General features: G+C 67.4%; 2 protein-coding genes across 5 annotated transcripts; both read left to right on the forward strand.

Annotated features, from left to right (window-relative positions):
• The first annotated feature begins 2588 nt into the window (after positions 1 to 2588).
• CD5L (CD5 molecule like) lies at positions 2589 to 7608 on the forward strand. Its single transcript, XM_029055655.1, has 6 exons — positions 2589 to 2692; positions 3368 to 3394; positions 4446 to 4781; positions 5857 to 6183; positions 6502 to 6846; positions 7393 to 7608. The coding sequence occupies exons 1-6, from the start codon at positions 2665 to 2667 to the stop codon at positions 7401 to 7403; spliced, it is 1074 nt and encodes a 357-aa protein (XP_028911488.1). The 5' UTR covers positions 2589 to 2664; the 3' UTR covers positions 7404 to 7608.
• Positions 7609 to 13184: 5576 nt separating this feature from the next.
• On the forward strand, positions 13185 to 19944 carry LOC114808122 (T-lymphocyte surface antigen Ly-9-like). 4 transcript variants are annotated; one of them, XM_029055662.2, is made up of 5 exons: positions 13185 to 13452; positions 17130 to 17462; positions 17845 to 18159; positions 18457 to 18594; positions 19509 to 19940. In XM_029055662.2, exons 1-4 carry the CDS (start codon positions 13395 to 13397, stop codon positions 18564 to 18566), a joined length of 816 nt encoding a protein of 271 aa, XP_028911495.1. In that variant the 5' UTR covers positions 13185 to 13394; the 3' UTR covers positions 18567 to 18594; positions 19509 to 19940. The 4 variants fall into 4 exon arrangements, with proteins under 4 accessions (XP_028911495.1, XP_028911493.1, XP_028911492.1 ...); XM_029055660.2 differs by lacking the exon at positions 19509 to 19940 and adding an exon at positions 18837 to 19018 and having other exon boundaries at positions 13221 to 13452; XM_029055659.2 differs by lacking the exon at positions 19509 to 19940 and adding an exon at positions 18897 to 19016 and having other exon boundaries at positions 13221 to 13452.
• Positions 19945 to 21797: the final 1853 nt, after the last annotated feature.

A 21797-nucleotide genomic window follows, 5' to 3' on the forward strand; every position in this document is an offset into this window, starting at 1 on the left:
CCGACCCCCGCCGAAGCTGGGGGGGAGGAGGAGGGAGGGGCCGCCGCGGCCCGCCCGGGTGACCGGTTCTTTGATGTGTAACGGTTCATAAATCTTCAGGAATTAAGGTTGACCGTGAAGCCTCTCTCTTGAACGGCCGCGACGTTCGATTCGGGCCCGTTCGCTCACGGGCCGGGGGCCTCCGGGGAGAGGGACGCCTCCCGGCCGGGCGACCCGAGGGTCGGGCGGTCGGCGGACCGGAGGGACGGGGGAGAGGATCGGGGCGGGGGGGAGGTTCCGCCGCCCCCGAGTCACCCCTCCGGGACCGGCGGCCCCCCGACCCGCGGGCCCGGGTTTGGAGGGCCGGACCCGAAAGCCAGCGACGTCCCGGCGGTCCCGGGTGGGAGGGGCCCGGAAACCCGCCGTCGCCGTCCCCCTCCCCGCCGGCCACCCCACCCCCTCCGGCATCTCATCCGCACCTACCGGCTCCCTCCCTCCCAAAAGCCGGTCCGGCCTCTGACGTGTCCCCCCGCCCCGGCCCCGACTTTCCCCGGTATTTTCACTTCCCCGAAACGCTTCTCCCCTCCGTGACCCCGGGAAGAAGGCATTCCCCTCCCCGTCTCACCAGGGAGGAAACTGAGGCTCGGCCCTCGCTGCCCCCGGACTCTGGGCGTCCGTCCCCCGCGGGCGAAACCCACCTGGGGCCGGTTTTCGGCTCCGCCGCGGCTGCCGGCCTTTCCCCTAAGAGCCGTGGTAGGCGCCTGACTCTGTGCCGAGCCTTGGGCCAGATGCAAGATAGGCGGGTCAGACACGGGCCCCGGGCAACGTGGAGCTCGGAGTCTTAGCCGGGAGGGAGGGCAGGTATCGAGAGATGGGGAAACTGAGGCCCGGAGCGTCCAAGTGAATCTGAGCGACACGGGGAAACGTGGAGGGGTCTGGGGGGGAGTTTAACCCAAGATTTCGGGACGTGATTCTGGGGTGGGCGGTCGAAGCCGGGTGGGACCCCCCCCGAGACTCCCCTTCTCCCAGCGGCGCCGGGACGACTGCCGTGATGCGGGCCGGTCGCTGGGCCCGAGGACGTGGGGGTGTTTGGTATTTAAGCGCCTGACTCTGTGCCGGGCACCGTACGAAACGCCGGGGAAGATACAAGTTGGGTTGGGCCCGGTGCCCGTCCCCCACGGGGCTCACGGCCCTAATCCCCATTTGACGGACGAGGGACCCGAGGCCCAGAGAAGCGAAGCGACTGGCCCACGGTCACCCGGCGGACGAGTGGCGGAGCCGGGATTGGAACCCAGGTCCTCCTGCCCGGCCTTTACGCGGTCGGGGTCCCGAGACAAGCGGAGTCCGGAGGTGGGGACGGGACCGCCCCCCCCCCCCCGCTTGGGTGATCCCGGGGGCTCCACCCTGTTCTCCGAGTTTTCCGCCGCCGTCTCGGGTCCCAGCGGCCTCTGAGGCGAGGGGTGGGAGGGCACTTAGGGCAACCGGGGAGGAAACCACTCGGTGAAAGCAATAATAAGAATAATGGTATTTGTAAAGCGCCCACTGTGTGCCAAGCACCGTCCTAAGCACCGACTGCCGCTGCTTTGGAGGGGGCGTCCTGTGAGGTGGCCCAGATTCCGCCCCCTTGGCGACTCCTTGACGGCCTCGTCCTTCAAGTGAGTTGACCGATGGATCGCGCGTGGGTTTTTTAATGGTGTTACGCGCTTACTACGTTCCGGGCACCGTTCTAAGCGCTGGGGCGGACTCCAAGCCGGTCAGGTTGAACCCAGTCCCCGCCCCACGTGGGCCCACGGTCTTCATCTCCGTTTTGCAGACGAGGGAACCGAGGCACGGGGAAGCGAGGTGGTTCGCCCAAGGTCGCGCAGCAGAGCCGGGATTAGAACCCGACGCCCAGGCCCGGGCTCTACCCGCTAGGCCGCTTCCGTTGCCTTTCTCTTTGCCGGTCACTATGGGCCGAGCACTGAACCGGGAACTCGAGGGAGGACGATACGGAATGGTTAACAACCACGGCGCTTAGGCCCAATGATAAAGTGGTATTTGCTAAGCGCTCACTCCGTGCCGGGCGCCGTACTGAGCGATAGGGCGGACGCCAGCGGATCGGGTTGGACCCGGTCCCTGTCCCTCCTGAGCCTCCCGGCCTCGATCCCCCTTTTAAGATGAGGCCACTGAGGCCCGGAGACGCGAAGCGACTGGCCTGTCGTCACGCGGCAGACGGGCGGAGGAGCGGGGATTAGAACCCACGACCTCCCGCCTCCCGGGCCCACCAAACCGCGTGCCTCGCGCTGTTCTAAGCGCCGGGGCGGATCCAGGCGGACGGGGTCGGACCCCGCCCGCCTCTAGGCTGGCGTTTCGTCGTGGACGGGGGCAGCGTCCGTCTGTTGTTCCGTCGTCCTCTCCCAAGCGCTCGGTACAGCGCCGGGCGCACGGTGAGCGCCGGCCCCCGCTTCCCCCCTCCGCGGGCACCCCGGGCGCCTCCCCCGGACCCGCCGGAGTCGCTGGGCTCAGCACATCTGCGCCCCGCCGGGCTCGGCCCCCGCCTTCCCATTGGCCGCCGCCTCGGCCGCCCCCCCGCCCGCCCCCCGCCTCCCCCGGACCCCCCGGCCCCCGGCCCGCCCCGTCACAACGCTCCGCCGCGGAGGGCCCGCCGCACCGCTCCCGACGACGACGACCCCGGCCGCCCGCCTCATGGCCCCGCTCTTCCCTCTGCTGCTGGGTGAGTGACCCCGGCCCCGGGGGGCGGTCGGGAGGGGCTCGGACGGGGCGAGGGGACCGAGGCGCGGCCGGAGTCGAACCCGAGGCCCGGGTCCTCGCACTTCCCTCCCGACGGATTGGAAGAGGGCGGCGGTGGGGGACCGTCCCGGACCCCCCTCGCCCGTCTCTCCGGGTCAGGTGCCCCCCCTCCGTCCCCCCGGGGGGCGGGGGGGGGGCATTCCGGGGAGACGGTCGCACCCCCCTCTTAAGCCCCCCACCCGGGCCCACGGCTAGAATCGGGGGTGAATCCCGAAGAGCTTCGCGGAGGAGGCGGCGGGAGAGGGAGGAGGCGGATGGTCACGGAAGGGCGACGGGGCGCCCGGCCCGGGCCCGGTGGGGGGCCGGGGAGATGGGGGGCCGGGGGGAGGGCGAGTCTCGGCCGCCCCCATCTCTCCCTCCCCCCACCGAAGAGGAACCACAGTCCTTCCTGCTGAGGCAGCTTCCCGGCGGCCGCATGCGGTGACCCGCGGAGACCGCGAGGGGGAGGGGCTCTGGCCCCTTTCCCGGCAGGCCCGGAAGGCTTCCCGGAGGAGGAGGAGGAGGAGGAGGAGGCCTCGGGGACCGGGGGGCGGGCTCCGAGGGGGGAGGGGGCGGGAGCTCGGAGCAGCCCCTCACCCCTCTCCCCTTCCCTCCGCAGCTACGTGCCTGGGGCTTGGCCTGACAGGTATGTGGCGCCCCCGGCCCCGGAGGGAGGAGGCCCCCATTCCCAGATGTTCCCGCTCCGCCCTCAGCCCCGGCCCCTTTCCCAGTCCCAGGAGGGAGAAGGCCCCCGTTCCCCGGTCTCCCTGCCCCGCTCCCGGCCCACCCCTAGCCCCGGGAGGGAGAAGGCCCCCTTTCCCAGATCTTCCCGTCCGCCCTCAGCCCCGCTCCCTTTCCCGGTCCGTTCCCAGATCTTCCCCGTCCGCCCTCAGCCCCGGTCCCGGGAGGGAGAAGGCCCCCATTCCCACATCACCCTGACCCGCTTCCCAATCCCCACAGTTGAGTCCGTTCTCCGGCCCCACTCCCCCTGCCCTTTCTGTCCCACGTTGGGGCGGGGGGGGGGGTGGAGGACCGGGGGCGACGGAACCTCTATCAACCCATCGGGGGCGTTTATTGAGCCCGCCGTCGGTGCGGGACACCGTACTGGGCGATTGGGAGAGTCCAGTACCACTGGCGGAAAGGTTTCCTCCCCAGAACGAGCTTCCGGCCTAGTAACGGTTTGGCGAGTGGACGTCTTCTCCTCTCTCCGTTCCCGCCCCCCAACCCCTCTCCCCACGTGAGGGTGGGCCGCCCCCTCCCCGGATTCCGGCCGGCTTGGGGGTCGGAGGCGGTGGGTTCTGATCCCGGCTCCGCCGCTCGTCAGCTGGGTGACTCGGGCCGAGTCGCTTCACTTCCCTGGGCCTCGGCTCGAGCCCCACGGGGGACGACCCGATGACCTCCTGTCTCCCCCAGCGCTTCGCGCGGCGCTCGGCACGTAGTCAACGCTTGACGAATGCCATGGTTATAGTTATCATCATCACTCACTGGTACATCGAGCGCGTACCGTGCGCAGAGCGCTCGACCGAGCGCTCGGGAGAGGACGATCCGAGCCCGGGACCGGGGAAAGGGGCGGACGGGAGAGCTCCGGCGCCCGAGCCCTCCCCTCAGATCGCCCCACGCCCCCAGGATATCGTCTCCCGGCGTTGCGCGGACAGCGCGCGCGCCCTCACCGGGTATCCTTACCGTCCCCGCCCCAGGGACCACCCCGTCCCCAGCGTCCCCCCGGACGCGGCTGGTCAACGGCCCGCACCGCTGCGCCGGTCGGGTGGAGGTCCTCCGCGACGGGCGGTGGGGCACCGTGTGCGACGACGGCTGGGACGCGGCGGACGTGGCCGTGCTGTGCCGGGAGCTGGGCTGCGGCCCGGCCCGGGAGACCCCCGTCGCCGCCCTCTACCCGCCTCCGGCCCCGGCCGGGAGCCCCGTCTGGCTCCAGAACGTCCAGTGCCGGGGCAGCGAGCCGGAGCTGGCCCTGTGCGAGTTCGAGGAGGCCTTCAACTGCGACCGCAAGGAGGACGCGGGGGCCGTGTGCGAAGGTGACCGGAGGCGGCGGGAGGGGAGGCGGACGTTCGGTCCGGCGACGGTGTCTACCGAGCGCCTCCCGGGTGCGGGGCGCTGGACTCTAAGCGCTTGGGAGGGTGTAATTCGAGTTGGTAGACGTCGTCCCTCGCCCGCGGGGAGCTTACGCTCCAAAAGACGGCGTTAAATGGCGTCGATCCAGCACTTAACAATAAAGGGATTAAGCGCTTAGTAGGTGCCGAGCACCGTTCTAAGCACCTGGGGAGATACGAGGTCGTCGGGTCGTCCCACGTGGGGCTCCCGCTCTTCATCCCCAATTTCCAGATGAGGTCACTGGGGCCCAGAGAAGCGAAGCGACCCGCCCAGAGCCCCGCAGCCGACGGGTGGCGGAACCGGGATTAGAACCCACCGCCTCTGACTCCCGAGGCCGGCTCTCCTTGGCCACGCCGGGTGGTCGGTCAGTGGTATCTACTGAACGCTTACTGGGTGCGGAGCCCTGCACCGAGCGCTTGGGAGAGGACGGTCACCCACGGCGGTCTCGGCAGATTCCGTTGCATCGGTTCCCGGGTTTCTCGTCTTGCCCAGCGCGATCCGCGGGCGGGGAACACGTCTACGTCGTCGCCCCGTACGCTCCCCGGCGCTCAGTACGGGGCTCTGCACCCGCTAAGTGCTCGGCGGGTCCGCTGCCGGGAGTGAGAACGCGACACGTCCTTTTCCGGCGCGGGTTCTGATCCCGGCCCCGCCGCTCGTCTGCCGGGCGACCTCGGCCGGGGCGCTTGGCTCCTCCGGGCCTCGGTCCCCTCGCCCGGAAAACGGGGATGGGGACCGTGAGCCCCACGCGGGACGGGGGCCGCGTCCCACCCGATTGGCCGGGATCCACCCCGGCGCCCAGTACGGTGCCTGGCGGATAGTAAGCGCTTGAACGGATGCCGCCGATTTCATCGTTGGGAAGCGTGGGCGGGGAACGTGTCGGTCGTCGTATCGCCCTCAGCCGGGCGCCCGGTAAATGGGATCGGGCGAGCGAACCCGCGGGGGGGCCGCTGAGCCCCGCTGACCCCCCCCCCCCACCGTCGTCCTCTCGCCCCCTCCCAGCGCCGGAGGACGAGGTCGCCTGGCGGCTGGTGGACGGGCCCGACCCCTGCTCCGGGCGGGTGGAGGTGGAGTACGCCGGGCAGTGGGGCACGGTGTGCGGCGAAGGCTGGGACATGCGGGACGCCCGGGTCCTGTGCCGGGAGCTGGGCTGCGGGAGGCCCGGCTGGGCCCGCGCACGCTGCGACGGGACCGGGGGCGGGGCCGGGCCCGTCTGGCTCAGCCGGCTGCAGTGCCGGGGCCACGAGGACCGGCTGACCCGCTGCCCGCACCTGCCCTGGGGCCGCAACAACTGCACCCACCTAGAGGACGCCTGGGTCCGCTGCCGGGGTGAGGCGGGCCGGGGGGCCGGGCCGGGAGGGAGGGGGAGAGGCCGCACGGCCGGGTGGGAGGGGGCCGCTGTTGGCATTGGAAACTAACTCTTCTCACCTGGGCTCTTCCTCCCGTCCCTCCTCGCCCGGGCTCTTCCCCCCCCCCCCACTTACCCGGGCTCCCCTTCCCCTCCCTCCTCCCCCGGGATCCCCCCCGCCCGCTTACCCGGGGTCCCCTTCCCCTCCCTCCTCGCCCGGGCTCTTCCCCCCACTTACCCGGGCTCCCCCTCCCCTCCCTCCTCACCCGGGTCCGTCCCCGGGCCGCCCCCTCTCCCAGAGCCCTTCGCGCTGCGGCTGACCGGGGGGCCGCACCGCTGCTCGGGGCGGCTGGAGGTCCTCCGCGACGGCGCGTGGGGCACGGTGTGCGACGAGGGCTGGGGCCGGCGGCAGGAGCAGGTCGTCTGCCGACAGCTGGGCTGCGGAGAGCCCCGACGACAGCCGGCCCGCACCCGCAAGCGGTTCGGCCTCGGGCCGGGCCCCTTCTGGCCGCAGAGCCTGCGCTGCAGCGGCAGGGAGGCCAGCCTGGAGGACTGCGCCCACCGACCCTGGGCCCCGGCCCCGCCCCAACACCCCTGCACCCAACACCAGGTCGCGGCCGTCGTCTGCCTCGGCCCGGGGGCAGGTGCGGACGGACGCGGGGGGCCGCGGGGGGGGGGGGCGCGGGGCCCGACGGGCACCCGTACGCCTGAATGCGCTCGAATGAATGAAGGAACGAACGGACGGAGAAGGAAGGAGGTGGGGCCGGGGCCCGAGAGGGATCCGTCCTCTCCGGGCGCTTGGTGCGGGGCTCTGCACCCCGTGAGCGCTCAGTAAATACGATGGAATGAATGAACGGAGGAGGCGGGGGCGGGGACCGACGCAGATTTGTATTTTCCGAGCGCTCGGCCCGGTGCCCCGCACGCCGTAAGCGCTCGATACGTACGGTCGAACGAGCGGGTGAGAGGCGGAGGCGGAGCCGCGATGAGGGGCCGGGGCCCGGAGGATGGAGTGGGGGGGCGGCTGGGGGCGGCGGCGAGGGTGCCACGCGGCCTCGAGCCCCGTCGGTCGGGTTGCTGGAGCCCTGACTGCGTGCAGAACACTGCGCCAAGCGCTTGGGAGAAGGACGATCCCACAGTCACGGGTCCCGATCGGTGCCCACGCCGAGCTCTGACGACCGCCTCTCTTTCAGGAGAAAAGTGAAGGGGTTTGGCCCTGCCCCCACGGCCTCACCGCCGACCCGGACCTGCCGGGACCCCCGGACCGCTCCCCCCCCCGCTGCCGCCGCCGGGGTCGGCGTCCTCCCCGCCCCCTCCCGCCTCGCCCCCGCTCCCCGAGCCCCGAGCCCCGATGGAGGAGGGGCGACGGGGCCACGGAGGAAGAATTAAAACGCGTCGTCTGACCCGGAGTCCGTGTCCCGAGTCCCGAGCGGCCGCCGACCGTTCCTCTCCCCCTCCCCACCCGCCCGCCCCGAGGGTCCCGGGCCCCCCGCCCGACCCTCTGGCCGGCCCACCCGCCCCACGGGGCGGACGGACGAGGCGTCAGCCCGGCCCCGGAGGAACCGCCGGGCCAGCCGGCAGCAGTTAGTCGTGAGGGCCGCGGATAGTAACGGTAACGGTGCTGTTCGGTGAGCGCTTGCTGTGTGCCGAGCGCTGTCCTAAGCACTGGGGCGGGGGAGAGAAGGTCATCGGGTGGTCCCGCGTGGGGCTCCCAGTCTTCATCCCCGTTTTACAGAGGAGGCGATTGAGGCCCAGTGAAGTGACTCGCCCACAGTCACCCGGCTGACGAGGGGCAGAGCCGGGATCCGAACCCGTGACCTCCGACTCCCGAGCCCGGGCTCTTGCCACCGAGCCACGCTGCTTCTCTAAGCGCTGTTTTAAGCTGCGGTTGATGCCGGGTAATCAGGTTGGACTCGATCCCCGTCCCACATGGGGCTCACGGTCTTCGTCCCCATTTTCCAGCTGAGGGAACCGAGGCCCAGGGCGCTTACCGCGTGCAGAGCACTGTGTCAGACGCTTGGGAGAGGATAAGACGGCGGAGTTGGTAGATCCGGTCCCTGCCCCCGATAAGCCGTCTCCTAAAGCGCTCACCGTATGCAGACCGCCGTACTGAGCAGCTCCGGGAGTTCGAAAGAGTAAGGCGACCCCATCCGCCTGCCCGAGGAGCTCGCGGTCGAGCCGGGCTATTCACTGGGCTCTCACAGTGTGCAGACCACTGTGCTGAGCACCCGGGAGAGTTCGTCGGAGTAAGTAAACCCCATCCGCCTGCCCGAGGAGCTCACGGTCGAGCCGGGCTATTTACGGAGCCCTTACTGTGTGCCGGAGTGCTTCAGACTACACCGGAGCCGGTAGCGTTCGTTCCAACGTTTCTATTGGGCGCCTACCGTGCGCGGAGCCCCGTGCCGAGCGCTTCGCGGCGGGTTCCGTGCCTTCGGCGAGCTTACGCTTTAGGGCGGTAGGCGGCCGTGTAGATCGATAAGTGATACGGACGTCGACGCGGTGGGGCCGGCGCGAGATCAGGGCCTCCAAGGGGACGGATCCAAACGCGGCGCCGCCGCGGAGGGCGAAGGGGAGGGCCCAGTCGGGGAAGCCCTCTTGGAGGAGGCGGGGTTTTCCTAAGGCTTCGGGGGGGGCGCGTGAGGGGCTGTCGGATGTGCGGGTCGGGGGCCGTCCCGGGCCAGGGGGACGAGGCGGGCGAGGGGTCGGGGGACCGGGCGAGCAAGCAGGCCCCGGAAGAGCGGCGGAGCGGGTGCGTCGGCCTCCGGGAGGTGGCCGTAGGAGACGGCGAGCCGACCGGCTGCCTTCGGGCCCCTCGAAAGGTGGACGATTGAGGGAACGGACCTTAACGTAAACGCTGCGGGGGCGGGGAGCTCGGCACGCCTCCCGACACCCCGCAGACCCGGCCCCCTCGCTCCGCGTCTCCCCTCCGGCGACCCGGCCCTGCCCCTTGCCAGCCGTGTGACCGTGGGCAAGTCGCTTCACTTCTCTGGGCCTCGGTGACCTCATCTGGAAAATGGGGATGAACCGTGAGCCTCACGTGGGACGACCCGATGACCCCGGATCTCCCCCCGGCACTTAGAACGTAGGAAGCGCTCAACAGATACCAACATTATCGTGAAGCGGAGAGAGCCCGGGTGTGGGGGCCGGAGGACCCGGCTTCTCATCCTCGCTCCATTCGGCGGCGTCACCTTGGGAAAGTCACTTCCCTTCCTCGGGGCCGCCGGCCCCTCGGCCGGAAGACGGGGGTGAAGAGACGTGAGCCTCCCGCGGGGCTCGGGTGGTGTCCCGCTCGATTAGCGTGCGTCTGCCTCGGCGTCTAAGTGAAGACCATTGAAGGCCAGTTCGTGGGGGTTTGGCCCGGGGAGGGAGAAGCGGCGTGGCTCGGTGGAAAGAGGCCGGGCTGGGGAGTCAGAGGTCCTGGCTTCGAATCCCCACCCCGCCACCTGTCAGCGGACCGTGGGCAAGTCACTTCGCTTCTCCGAGCCTCGGTTCCCTCCTCTGAAGCGGGGATGAAGACTGCGAGCCTCCCGTGGGACCCCCCGACGCCCCCGTCTCTCGCCCAGCGCTTAGAACGGTGCTCTGCACCTAGTAAGCGCTTAACAAATACCAACGTTATTAACTGTCGCCGCCTGGTGGCCAAGGGGTGGGGGGGGGGGGGGAACCGCAACAAAGATCCCCCCGCCCGAAACTGGATTTTTTCGCAGCCAAACGCCGCCCTCCGGGCCAGAACATCTTCTGTTCCGTCGTCGTAATAATTATAAATTAAATCGTGGCATTTGTTAAGCGCTTACTAGGTGCAAAGCACCGTTCTAAGCGCTGGGGGGAGACAAGGTGATCAGGTGGTCCCACGTGGGGCTCCCGGTTTTAATCCCCATTTGACGGACGAGGTCACTGAGGCACAGAAATTGTGACTTGCCCAAGGTCAGGCGCTTCCCATGGGCCGAGCGCTGTCCTAAGCGCCGGGGCGGAGACCGGGTGATCAGGTTGGACACGGTCCCTGTCCCCCCCATGAGGCTCCCGCTCTTGAAATCCCCATTTTGGGCGAAGGAACCGAGGCCCGGAGGAAATGATGATTATAATAACGGTGGTATTTATTAACTGCCTCCTATGTGCCGAGCACTGTCCTAAGCACTGGGGTTGAGACCGGGTGATCAGGCGGGACACGGTCCCTGTCCCCCGGGAGGCTCCCGCTCTTGGAATCCCCATTTTAGTTGAAGGAACCGAGGCCCGGAGGAAATGATAACTATAATGATGATGGCATCTGTTAACTGCTTTCTGTGTGCCGAGCGCTATTCCAAACGCTGGGGTAGCTCCCGGGCGAGGAGGTCGTCCCCCGTGGGGCTCCCGGACTTCATCCCCGTTTTCCAGATGAGGTCACCGAGGCCCAGAGAAGCGAAGTGCCTTGCCCGAGGTCACACAGCCGGTCGGTAGCGGAGCCGGGATTAGAACCCGCAACCTCTGACTCCCCTCCCCGGGCTCTTCTCCACTGAGCCACGCCATCGTATCGACTAAGCGCTTAGTGTGTGCCAAGCACTGTACTGAGCAGCTCGGGAGAGGACAACACACAGACACGTCTCCTGCCCACGACGATGGTGTTTGTTAAGCTCTTCCTACGCGCCAAGCGCTGTCCTGAACGCTGGGGTAGATCTCAGTTAATCAGGTTGGACCCGGTGCCCGTCCCACCCGGGGCCCACAGCCTCAATCCCCGCGGGAATGATGGTATCTGTGAAGCGCTCACTGTGTGCCAAGCACCGTTCTAAGCGCTGGGGTCGATACAAGCTAATCGGGTTGGACGCAGTCTCTCGCAACTGTATATTTATTGAGCGCTTACGGGGAGCAGAACGCTGTACGGAGCGCTGGGGCGAGGACCCAAGCAACAGACAGAAACATCCCCTGCCCACAACGAGTTCGCGGTCTAGAGGTCGGTCAGTCGACGGTATTTACTGAGCGCTTACGGTGGGCAGAGCACCGTCCTGAGCGCTTGGGGGAGTAAAATATAACCATCGACGGACGCGGCCCCCGCCCACAAGGAGCTAGAGGGGGAGACGGACGTTAACGAAATACAACTGAGAAGCGGCGTGGCTCAGTGGCGGGATCCGGGGCTCGGGAGTCAGAGGTCACGGGTTCCGATCCCGGCTCCGCCGCCCGGCGGCGGCGTGACCTCGGGCAAGTCACTTCATTTCTCTGGGCCTCGGTGACCTCATCTGTCCAATGGGGATGAAGCCTGTGAGCCTCACGCGGGACGACCTGGTGACCTTGTATAACAACAATAATAATAACGTTGGTATTCGTTACGCGCTTACTGGGTGCCGAGCACCGTTCTAAGCGCCGGGGTAGACACAGGGGAATCGGGGGGTCCCGCGTGGGGCTCACGGTCTTCATCCCCATTTTACAGATGAGGTCACTGAGGCACCGAGAAGTGAAGTGACTCGCCCACAGTCACACGAGCAGGGATTCGAACCCATGACCTCTGACTCCAAAGCCCGGGCTCTTTCCACTGAGCCACGCCGCTTGCATCTCCCCCAGCACCTAGTAGGCACCTAGCCAATATCAACGTTATCATGAATAATAACGTCGGCATTTGTTAGGCGCTTACTAGGTGCAGAGCACTGTTCTAAGCACAGGGTCATCGGGTCGGCCCGCGTGAGGCTCACAGTTAATCCCCATTTTACAGGTGAGGTAACCGAGGCCCAGAGAAGGGACACAGCTGACAGAAATGGCAGATCCGGGATACGAACCCTCGACCTCCGACTCCCGAGCCCGGGCTCTTTCCACTGAGCCGCGCTGCGCTTAACGCGGTGCCCGGCACATAGCGAGCACCTGACGAACACCGTCGCGATTATCATCATCCTCATCGTTGTCATCGTTTCCTTCCTCCGCCGAGCTCGCGGGGGCCCAAATGGTGTCGGATGCGGTTGGGTGGGTTCGCGCGGGTGGGTGCGAGCCCCCCCCATCTAATCTTCCACCCAAGCCGAAGAGTTTTGACGGAAGAACCCTCTAGTGGGCTGCGTTTTTGGGTCCCCGCGGAAGGATTCCGATTTGTTTGGAAGCGTTCCATCAGTCCGCCGTATTTATTGAGGGCTTCCCGAGTGCGGAGCCCCCTACCAAGCATTTGGGAGAGTCCAACGGAACAATGAAGCGACCCGTTCCCCGCCCCGAACGGGCCGCCCGTCGTCGCCAATCGTGCGACACGGTGATGATGATGATGATGTTGGTATTCGTTAAGCGCCCGCTACGGGCCGAGCACCCGTCTCGGTGCTCTGCGCGTAGTAAGCGCTCAGTAAGTGCTATCGAACGAATGAACGGGGGAATCCGTTTGTCCCGCTTCGGCGGTCGCCGTCGTCATCACGATGATGACGTCGGTATTGGTTAAGCGCTTTCCGCGTGCAGAGCACCGTCCTGAGCCGCCGGGAGATACGGAGTGACCGGGTTACGGTATCTGTTGAGCGCTCGCTCCGTGCCAAGCGCCGTCCTAAGCGACGCGATCGAATCCGGTCGGACACGGCCCCCGTCCCACACCGGGCTCCCAGCCGTTCGCTCGAAGGTGTTCGTTGAGCGCCTACCGGGAGCGGAGCGCCGGACTGAGCGCTCGGAAAGTCCGGTCCTCATCCCCGTTTGACAGGTGGGGGCACGGAGGCCCGGGGCCGGGGGCCGGGGGACCGGCCCGGGGGTCCCGCGGCCGCAGAGCGCGAGGGAACGGTCCGGGGAGACGCCCCCCGCGCGTCCGGCCGGGGTCACGGCCTGCGGGGCCCCGCGCGCAGTAGGAGCTTAACAGGAAAGGATCGTCGTCATTTTGATGATTGTTGATGATTCAGCCCGCTGGGAGGGTGGGGTGTTTTCTCGCGAGTCCGTGAGCAAGCCGCTTCTCCGGGGTGGGGGCCGATGGGGCTAGGACTTCGCCATCGTAGCCCTTCCCCCTCATTTCCTCCTCCACTCACATCCTGTCTCCACTTCCCTTATTAGGTGGCCGATCTGGGGCGGCCGCTGCTTCTGGCAAGAAATCGAAACGGCCGTAGGGGGCTGGGGGGGGGGGGGGGGCGGAGACCCCCAGGGGACGGCTGCTTTGGAGCGGGGGGCGTCCAGCACAGAGGCGAGCCCCCGAGCGGCCCCCGGGGCGAGAGGGGAGGGGGGCGGCGGAAGGACCGCCGGGGGTGCGCCCGGAGGACCCCCCGCCGTAGACGTCCGGGGGGCGGCGATGGAGCGGACGTCCGGAGGCCCCCGGGGACTGCTGCAGCTGGTGGGCTTCCTGTCCGGTGAGTGACCCCCCCGGCCCCCGGCCGGCCCGCGCCCTCCGGCCCCCCGGACGGACCCTCCGGCCGCCCCGGCGCCGGGACGGGCGGCGGGTCGGGCCCGGCCTCGGGGGACGCCGGCCGGTGGCGGGGGAGCGGCCCCCCGTAAGCCTCCCCGGGTCGGGCTACCGCACGACGTCCGGGAAGCGTCAGACCGCCCGAACCGGAGGCGGAGGCGCGGACGGGGGGAAGACCCCGGGCCCGTCCCGGGTCTCCGGCTCCGTTTTACCGACGGGGGACCCGAGGCCCGGAGAAGCGAAGTGATCTGACCGGGGTCCCGCGGCAGGCGGCGGAATCTAGGGGAGAGGGCGCGGGCCGGGCCGTCGGCGGGCCCGGCTTCTCACCCGGGCTCGGCCGCCCGTCTGCCGCGTGACCTCGGGCCAGTCGTTTCACCTCTCTGGGCCCCGGTCTCCCCGTCTGTAAATCGGAGGTGGAGACGGCGAGCCCCACGCGGGACGGGGACTGGGTCCAACCCCGTTACCTTGGCTTAGACTCTCCCCGCCCCGGTCCGAACCTGGCTCTGCTGGCCGGGTGGTTTTTCTACGGAAAGGTTCGGTCCGGGTCTCCCCGTTCTCCGGGGGTTGCCCATCGACCTCAACTGCTCGGCGCCGGCTTCGAAGGCCCCGGTGCCCTCCTCGCCCCCTCCCGCCTCACCCCGCCGCCCTCCTCCTCCTCCCGCGACCCGGGCCGCGCGCTCCGCTCCTCCGGAGCCAGCTTCCTCCCCGTGCCCCCATCTCGTCTATCTCATCCCCCCCCACCCCCCACCCACATCCTGCCCCCGGCCCGACACGCCCTCCCTCCTCACATCCGACAGCCCGTGACTCCCCCCGCCTCCCAAGCCTTATCGAAGGCCCGTCTCCTCCCAGGGGCCTTCCCTGACCTTCGCCCTCCTTTCCTCTTCTCCCGGCCCCTTCCGCGTCGCCCCGACTCGCCGCCTTCCTTCATGATAATAATGACGATGTTGGTGTCTGTTAAGCGCTCTACGACGTGCAGGGCACCGTTCTGAGCGCCGGGGGAGATACAGGGAAATCGGGTTGTCCCCGGTGAGGCTCCCGGTCCTCGGCCCATTTTCCAGATGAGGGAACCGAGGCCCAGAGAAGCGAAGTGACTTGCCCACGGTCCCACGGCTGCCAAGTGGCGGGGCCGGGATTCGAACCCACGACCTCTGACTCCCAAGCCCGGGCTCTTTCCACCGAGCCACGCCGCTTCATCCCCCCTCCCGGCCCCGCGTCGCTTCTGTCCCTCTCCCTCGTTTATTTACCGCTATCATTGTCTGCCTCCCCCCGTAGACCGGCCCCTCGCCGTGGGCCGGTAACGCGTCTTTTCATTTTTCTACGGTACGGAGAGAGGCCGGGCCTGAAAGGCGGAAGGACCTGGGTTCCGATCCCCTTGTCTGCCGTGTGACCTCGGGCTAGTCACCTCACTTCTCCGGCCCTCAGTTCCCTCATCTGGGAAATGGGGATGAAGAGCGTGAGCCCCGGGCGGGACGGGGACTGGGTCCGGCCTGATTATCTTGCCTCCACCCCGGCGCTTAGCACAGGGCTGAGCACGTAGCGAGTGCTTAACAGATACCCCCGGTGATCGGTCTGCCGATCGGTGGCGTTGATTGCGCGCTTACTGTGGGCGGAGCACTGTTCTAAGCCACTCGTTCGATCGTAGCATTAATCCCCCTTTTGCAGACGGGGCACTGAAGGCCCAGCGGAGTGACCGCTTACGTCCGTCCCCGGCGTTCGTTGATCTGTCTTAAAATCCGTCTCCCCCTCTAGTCTGTAAGCTCGGGGTGGGCGGGGGAGCTGTCGTCCTATCGTCCCCTCCCGCACACAGTGCTCCGCGCGGAGTAAGCGCTCAATCCCTACGACGGACGGACCCATCGACGGAGGACGGGGCGGAGGCCGGGGGCCGTTCTCGCCGGTTGGGCGGTCAGCGTCGTCCACCCTGCCGGCCCCCGGGGAGGCAGGCTGGCCGTTGGTACGTTCGGTCACGTTTATTGAGCGCTTACTGGGTGCGGAACCCCGTACTGAGCGCTTGGGAGAGTCCGCTACAACGATAAACGGGCACATCCGCTGCCCACGACGAGCTTACAGGCTAGAAGACGGGCCGGGGAGGAGACGGACGCGAACAGGAATAGACAAATGACAGATCCGGACATAAATAACGTGGGGCCGGGAGGGGCGACGAGCAAAGGGAGCGGGTCGGGGCGACGCAGAAGGGAGCGGGAGATGGGGAGAGGGGGGCTCAGTCTGGGAAGGCCCCTCGGAGGAGACGGCCCTCAGTGAGGCTTTGACCTCCGGCCTCTTTCTCCTCTCCTCCCTGAACCCTGACTCGGTTCTCTCGGACGGATCCGAAAGGGGAAGCTCGGAGGGAAGCGGAAGATTTTTGTCCCGGGAGTCCATTTCCCCTCTTTCTGGTGTCCCACCGCGTGACTCCCACATCGCCTTCCCCGGCGTTTTCTGGGGGGGGGGGTTTCCGAGTGGTTTTCGTTAAGCACGTACTGTGCGCCGGACCCGGTACTGAGAGCCGGGGTAGATCCAAGTGAATCGGGTCAGACGCGGCCCCTGTCCCGCGTGGGGCTCCCGGTCTTCATCCCCATTTTCCAGATGAGGTCCCTGAGGCCCTGAAAAGTGAAGTGACTTGCCCGAGGTCACGCGGCAGACAGAAACCGAGATTTAGAACCCACGTCCCCCGAGTCCCATTCCCGGCTCCGAGCCCGTTTCTCTTTCCTCCCCAGCCATCTCCCCCCGGAGCTGTTTCCGCCGACCGCCCCGCCTCGGCTTCGCTGCCTCCGATCGCTCAGTCGATCGGCGGTGCCTGTCGAGCGCTTACTACGTGCGGGGCACTGTGCCGAGCGCTTGGAGGAGCACCGGCAGAAGCAAGAGCTTCGAGCTGGCCCACCGGGAGGATCCCAAATTGGGACCCTCCCCTCCGGCCCGCCGGCTCTCTGCGTCGCCTCGCTAGGGGAGGCAGCGCGGCTTAGCGGCGGGAGCCCGGGCCCGGGAGTCGGAAGGTCCTGGATTCGAATCCCCGCTCTGCCGCTCGTCAGCTGGGTGACCTGGGGCAAATCGCTTCACTTCTCTGTCCCTCGGTTCCTCCGTCTGGAAAATGGGGATTAAAACTGTGAGGCCCCACCTGGGCCAACCTGGTTACCTTTTATCCCCCCCCCCCCCCCCCCCCCCGCCGGTGCTTCGAGCGGTGCTTGACACATAGCAAGCGCTTAACAGACGCCATCATTGTTATTGTTATTCCTCGTTCAGCAGGTGGCCGGCCGAGATCCGCTACTGCCCATCCTGCTTCCCCACCGTGGCGTCCCGGGGTGGCCAGTGAGGCCCGGAGAGGGGAAGGGGCTGGCCCCGGGACCCACGGCATCGGGGGGCAGAGGCGGAACTAGAACCCGCAGCCGGCGGGCCCGCCGTCCGTTCCCTCCTTGAAGTCACCCACCCTTCCCGAGCCGCCCCCGGCCCGCCTGCTCCGCTCTATCCCCGGGACCGCCCCACCGCTTCCGGGCTCAAGGACGGGGGCGGGGGGGGAGGAGGCCCGTGGAGACCCCCGGTCCGGCGGCCGTCCACCCCACACCCCCTCGCGGTCTCCGTCCTGGCGGCCGGATCGCCTCCCCCCACGCTGAGAGTCCTTCCCTCGTGTCGTAGGTGCCTGGATCGTTGGGGCGCAGGGGCCCCCCGCGAATCACACGCGGGGAGAGTCCGCCCTTTTTCACCTAAACGTCTCTCCGATCTCCGACGTACGGGTGGTCGAATGGACCTTCGTGACCAGGAATCTGGCTATCACGGAGCTCATGCCCGGGGCCCGGGGGCTCTCGCCCGGCTGGACCCACGAGAGATACAGCCAGAGGGTCCACGTGGTCGACGGGGTCTCCCTGAAGTTGCTGGATGTGACCCCCGAGGACGGCGGCACCTACGAGGCCCAAGTCAAATTCCGGTCAGGAGCCTTCCGGAAGCAGCTCTTCGCCCTGGCGGTGTACGGTGAGAGGGGGTCTCGGGGGGACGGGGGGGACCCTCCGGCGGGCCGGACCCCGAGGGCGGGCGGGCGGTCACCTCACGGTCCGCCCCGCGTCGAGTCGCTTCACCCGGGACCCCCCGGAGCCAAGGCCGAGACGTCCCCTCTCCCCCGTCACCCTGCGCCTCAGCGTCCACCCCATCTCCCCCCCGCCCCCTCTCGTCCCCCTCCCGCCGCCGCCTCCCGGGGCGGCCACACAGACCCAGCCGCCTCTTCCCCCGCCTCGGTTTCCCCCTCTTCCAAATGGGGGCATCCACCGAGTCTCCGCATCGTGGGGGCGAGGGGTTGGGGGTCCCCAGCCGGGCGGCTCCCCCGGGCCCTGACCCCCGCTTACCTCTCCTCCGTCAGAGCCGGTCCCCCTCCCCGAGATCCATCTGCGGCCCGGGAGCCGGACGTCGGGCCGGTGTAACTTCACCCTGGAGTGTCGGCTGCCGGGGGCGGGGGCGGCCGTGTCCGTGAGCTGGAGGAAGGGGGACCCCCCGGGGGAGCTGACCGCGGCGGAGCGGCGGGGGCTGTCCCCCGACCGCCGGACCCTGAACCTGGCCCTGTCCTCGGTCCATCCCGACGACGTCTTCACCTGCCTGGCCCGCTCTCCCGCCCAGGAGAGAAACGCCTCCGTCCAACTCGGGGACCACTGCGCCCCACGTGAGTCCTCCACCAAAGGTACCCGGCAGTTCGAATGAATTCGGGGAGCCCCACGCTGTCCCGCTGCCCACCCCGAGGGAGGCCGTAGACGGTCAGCCGGTCCTGTAGACCGTCGGCTCGTGGTGGGCGGGGAATTGTGTCCGTTCGTCCTTCTAGCGTCCTAAGTCCGGGGCTCCGCCCACGGTAAGCGCTCAATGAACGGGACGGACCGACCGACCCTCGGGGCGTCGCCTCCCGCCTTCCCCACGGACCGCCCCCCTCGACGCCGGCCTCTGCGTCTCCCGGCCTCTGACCGGCGGCGTGGGGACGGGCCAGGGGCGTCTGTTATTCCAGGGTCGGCCTCCTCGGCGAACGCCTTCTCCCTGAAATGGATTCTCTCCGCCGCTTTGGTGCAGGCCCTGTGCCTGTGGATGGATTATGACTAAAGGAGAAGATGGGGGCGGAGAGAGGCGGGTAAGCCGGGCGGCCCCCAACTTCGGATGTTCTCCCTTTCCGCCTCGTCCGCCGGGCCCGGGCTCGGCCGGTGGCGGTCGTTCGGGGGCCCGCGGTGGGGACGGAGCCCGACGGCGGGTTGCTGGAGGCGCCGATTTCCCGGGGTTCCCGAGGCGGGAAGGGAAGCCCCGCGGGCAGAGCCGCTCGTCGGACTCCGACCGTGCCCCCCCGACCTCTGACCCTCGCTCCCACCCTTCCCTTAGACTGGACGCCCGGCGCAGGACAGCGACAGGGTCCAACGAGATGATCTTGTCTCTGTCCAGCTCTCAGGACGGTGCTCGGCACGTAGTAAACGCGAGGTTTAGCGGCGAGAGCCTGGGAGGCATGGGACGTGGGTTCTAGTCCCGGCTCTGCCACTTGCCTGCCGTGTGACCGTGAGCGAGTCCCTTCGCCTCTCTGGGCCTCAGTTCCCTCATCTGTCAAATGGGGATGAAGACCGTGAGCCCCGCTTGGGACAACCCGCTGACCTCCCCCAGCGCTTCCAACGGTGCTCGGCACATAGGCGCTTAACAGATAACGTCGTCGTGATTACCGTTCCGCTGATTCCCTCTCCCCGGTCCGCCCTCCCCCCCCCCCCCCCCCCGAACGCCAGGAAGCCGGCGGGAACACGCGGGGCCGGGGAGGGAGGTTGCCGGAGAGACCGGGGGGTTGGAGTGGACCCTGTCCGAGAGGGCCCCGTCCGAGAGGAAACCGAGGCGGAGCCGGGGCCCGGGGGAGAGGAAAGGAAGCCGTAACGGGAGACGTGGTTACGGAGGACCTCCCGGTGAGGAAAAGGGGGGCAGGGTCCAGAGGGAGCAGAGGGAGAGGAGATCGGGGGCTTCCGGGGGGGGGGGCGGACGAGGAGCGGGGCCGAGAATCAGTCGTTTTTACTGTAGGGGCCGAGCGACACGGAGGTCCAAACTGGAGAATCGCCCCCGACCCCGCAGCCGCGATGAAACCCGACGACAGTAACCGGAGGCAGAGCCGAACGCGGACGTCCCGAGAATTTCCCCTTGGCCCGTTCGGGGGCCCGGCCCATCTCAGTGGGCGAATTCCTCCCTCGGCTCCATAGATTTTGAGTTCTAAGGGCAAACCGACCGAAGAGAGTTGGGACGTCTGGAGGGCCCTGGAGGGTCTTTGAGACATGAAAGGCCCCCCCCCCCCCCGGGGGGGTCCTGACCTCAAAGAGCTTCCGACGGGACGGACGGACGGACGGGGTGGGGGTGGCTGGGCTAAGATTCCTTACGAATAGAGCGGGAGCAGGGGGAGAATCGGAAATCCAAAGAACGGAAGAATCGATAGATAGCGAATAAATACACGGAGCGGAAGGCGGCCGTTTTTCCGCGTTTGCGCCGGACTGTTCGGTTTGGGTTTTCAACCGTCTTCTCGGGCATATTGTCCTCTCCCAAGCGCTCAGTAGAGCGCTTTGCGCACGGGAAGCGTTCCATAAATAGGAATGAATGAACGCATATCGAACTATGGGAGGGTGAGTCGCGGGGTGGTGAGTGTTCTCCAGCGGCTTTGACGGCCACCGGACGGGGAAAGCTCACTGACCCCGCTGCCCGTAGGCGTTAAGGAGGCTGTAGTTTGGACGCCGCTTATTAAAAGAGCCCAGGCCGGGGAGTCGGAGGATCTGGGTTCGAATCCCGGCCCCGCCACGCCGTCCGCTGCGTGACCTTGGGCGGGTCGCTTCCCTTCCCTTCGCCTCTGTTTCCTCATCTGGAAAACGGGGATTCGAAACCTGTTCTCCTTCCTATTGGGACCCTGAACCCCATGTGGGACAGGGAGCGGGTCTGGCCCGATCAACTTGTAACGACCCCAGCGCTTAGTACAGTGCCCGGCGCCTAGTAAGCGCTCAACAGTTAACGCAATTGTTATTGTTAAACGTGGTGTTTGTTAAGCGCTTAGTACGCGCAGAGCACCGTATCCGACACTGAGAAGGGAAAGGTAAGTCGTGAGATGGGACAGCGTGGTCTAGGGGAGCGAGGACGGGCCTAGGGGTCCAAAGGATCCGGGTTCTAATCCCGGCTCTACCGTACGTCTGCTGTGTGACCTTGGGTAAGTCACTTCGCTTCTCTGTGCCTCGGTTATGTAAAATGGGCATTAAGAGGGCGAGTCCCGTGTGGGACAGGGACTGTAGCCAACCCGATTAGCCCGTATCTACCCCCAGCACTTAGTACAGTGCCCGGCACATAGTAAGCACCGAACGAAAACCATAAAAGTTACAAAAAAGGCCCCGTCCTTGTCCGGCATGGGGGTTGTGAATTAACTGGGAGGAGGAGGAGGAGGTCGGGAAGGGAGGGATTTCCAGGCGGGGGAGAGGGCAGGCGCAGAGGGTCGGGAAGGGAGAGAGTCGAGAAGAAGGAGGAGGTCAGTATGGCGGGGGGTGGGGTGGCGTCTCTGGGGCGAGGGGAGGTCGGGTCGGGTGGCTTTCGGGAGGAGAGCGCACGAGAAGCAGCGTGGCCTAGTGGGTAGAGCCCGGGCCTGGACTCAGGGGGCCTGGGTTCTCGTCCCGACTCCTCCGCTTCTCCGCTCCGTGACCTCGGGCAAGTCGCTTCACGTCTCTGGGCCTCGGTTCCCTCATGGGAAAATGGGGATGAAACCCCTCTCAATAATCACGTTGGTGTTTGTTAAGCGCTTACTGTGTGCAGAGCACCGTTCTAAGCGCCGGGGGAGATACGGGGTCATCGGGTCGGCCCACGCGAGGCTCCCAGTCTTCATCCCCATTTTCCAGATGAGGGAACTGAGGCCCAGAGAAGTGAAGTGACTCGCCCACAGCTGCCAAGGGGCAGAGCCGGGATTCGAACCCATGACCTCCGACTCCCAAGCCCGGGCTCTTTCCACTGAGCCACGCTGCTCCTGCCGACTTAGCCTGGGAGCCCCATGGGGGACGGGGCCTGTGTCCGTCCTAATTAGCTCGTCTCTACTCCGGCGCTTAGAAGGGTGGTTGACACGTGCTCTCCCAAGCGCTTAGCACAGTGCTCTGCCCATGGTAAGCGCCCAGAAATTGATCGCAGTCCAAATAGTAGTCGATCGATCGTATTTATCGCGTGCTTGCCATTCGTTCATTCAGTGGTATTTGATGAGCGCTTACTGTACTAAGCACTTGGGAGAGGACGGCAGAATAACAGACACGTTCCCCGCCCACCACGAGCGTACCGTGAGCAGAGCGCCGTACTAAACGC

The sequence above is a fragment of the Ornithorhynchus anatinus genome, chromosome X5, assembly GCF_004115215.2.
Source record: "Ornithorhynchus anatinus isolate Pmale09 chromosome X5, mOrnAna1.pri.v4, whole genome shotgun sequence".
Lineage (NCBI taxonomy): Eukaryota > Metazoa > Chordata > Mammalia > Monotremata > Ornithorhynchidae > Ornithorhynchus > Ornithorhynchus anatinus.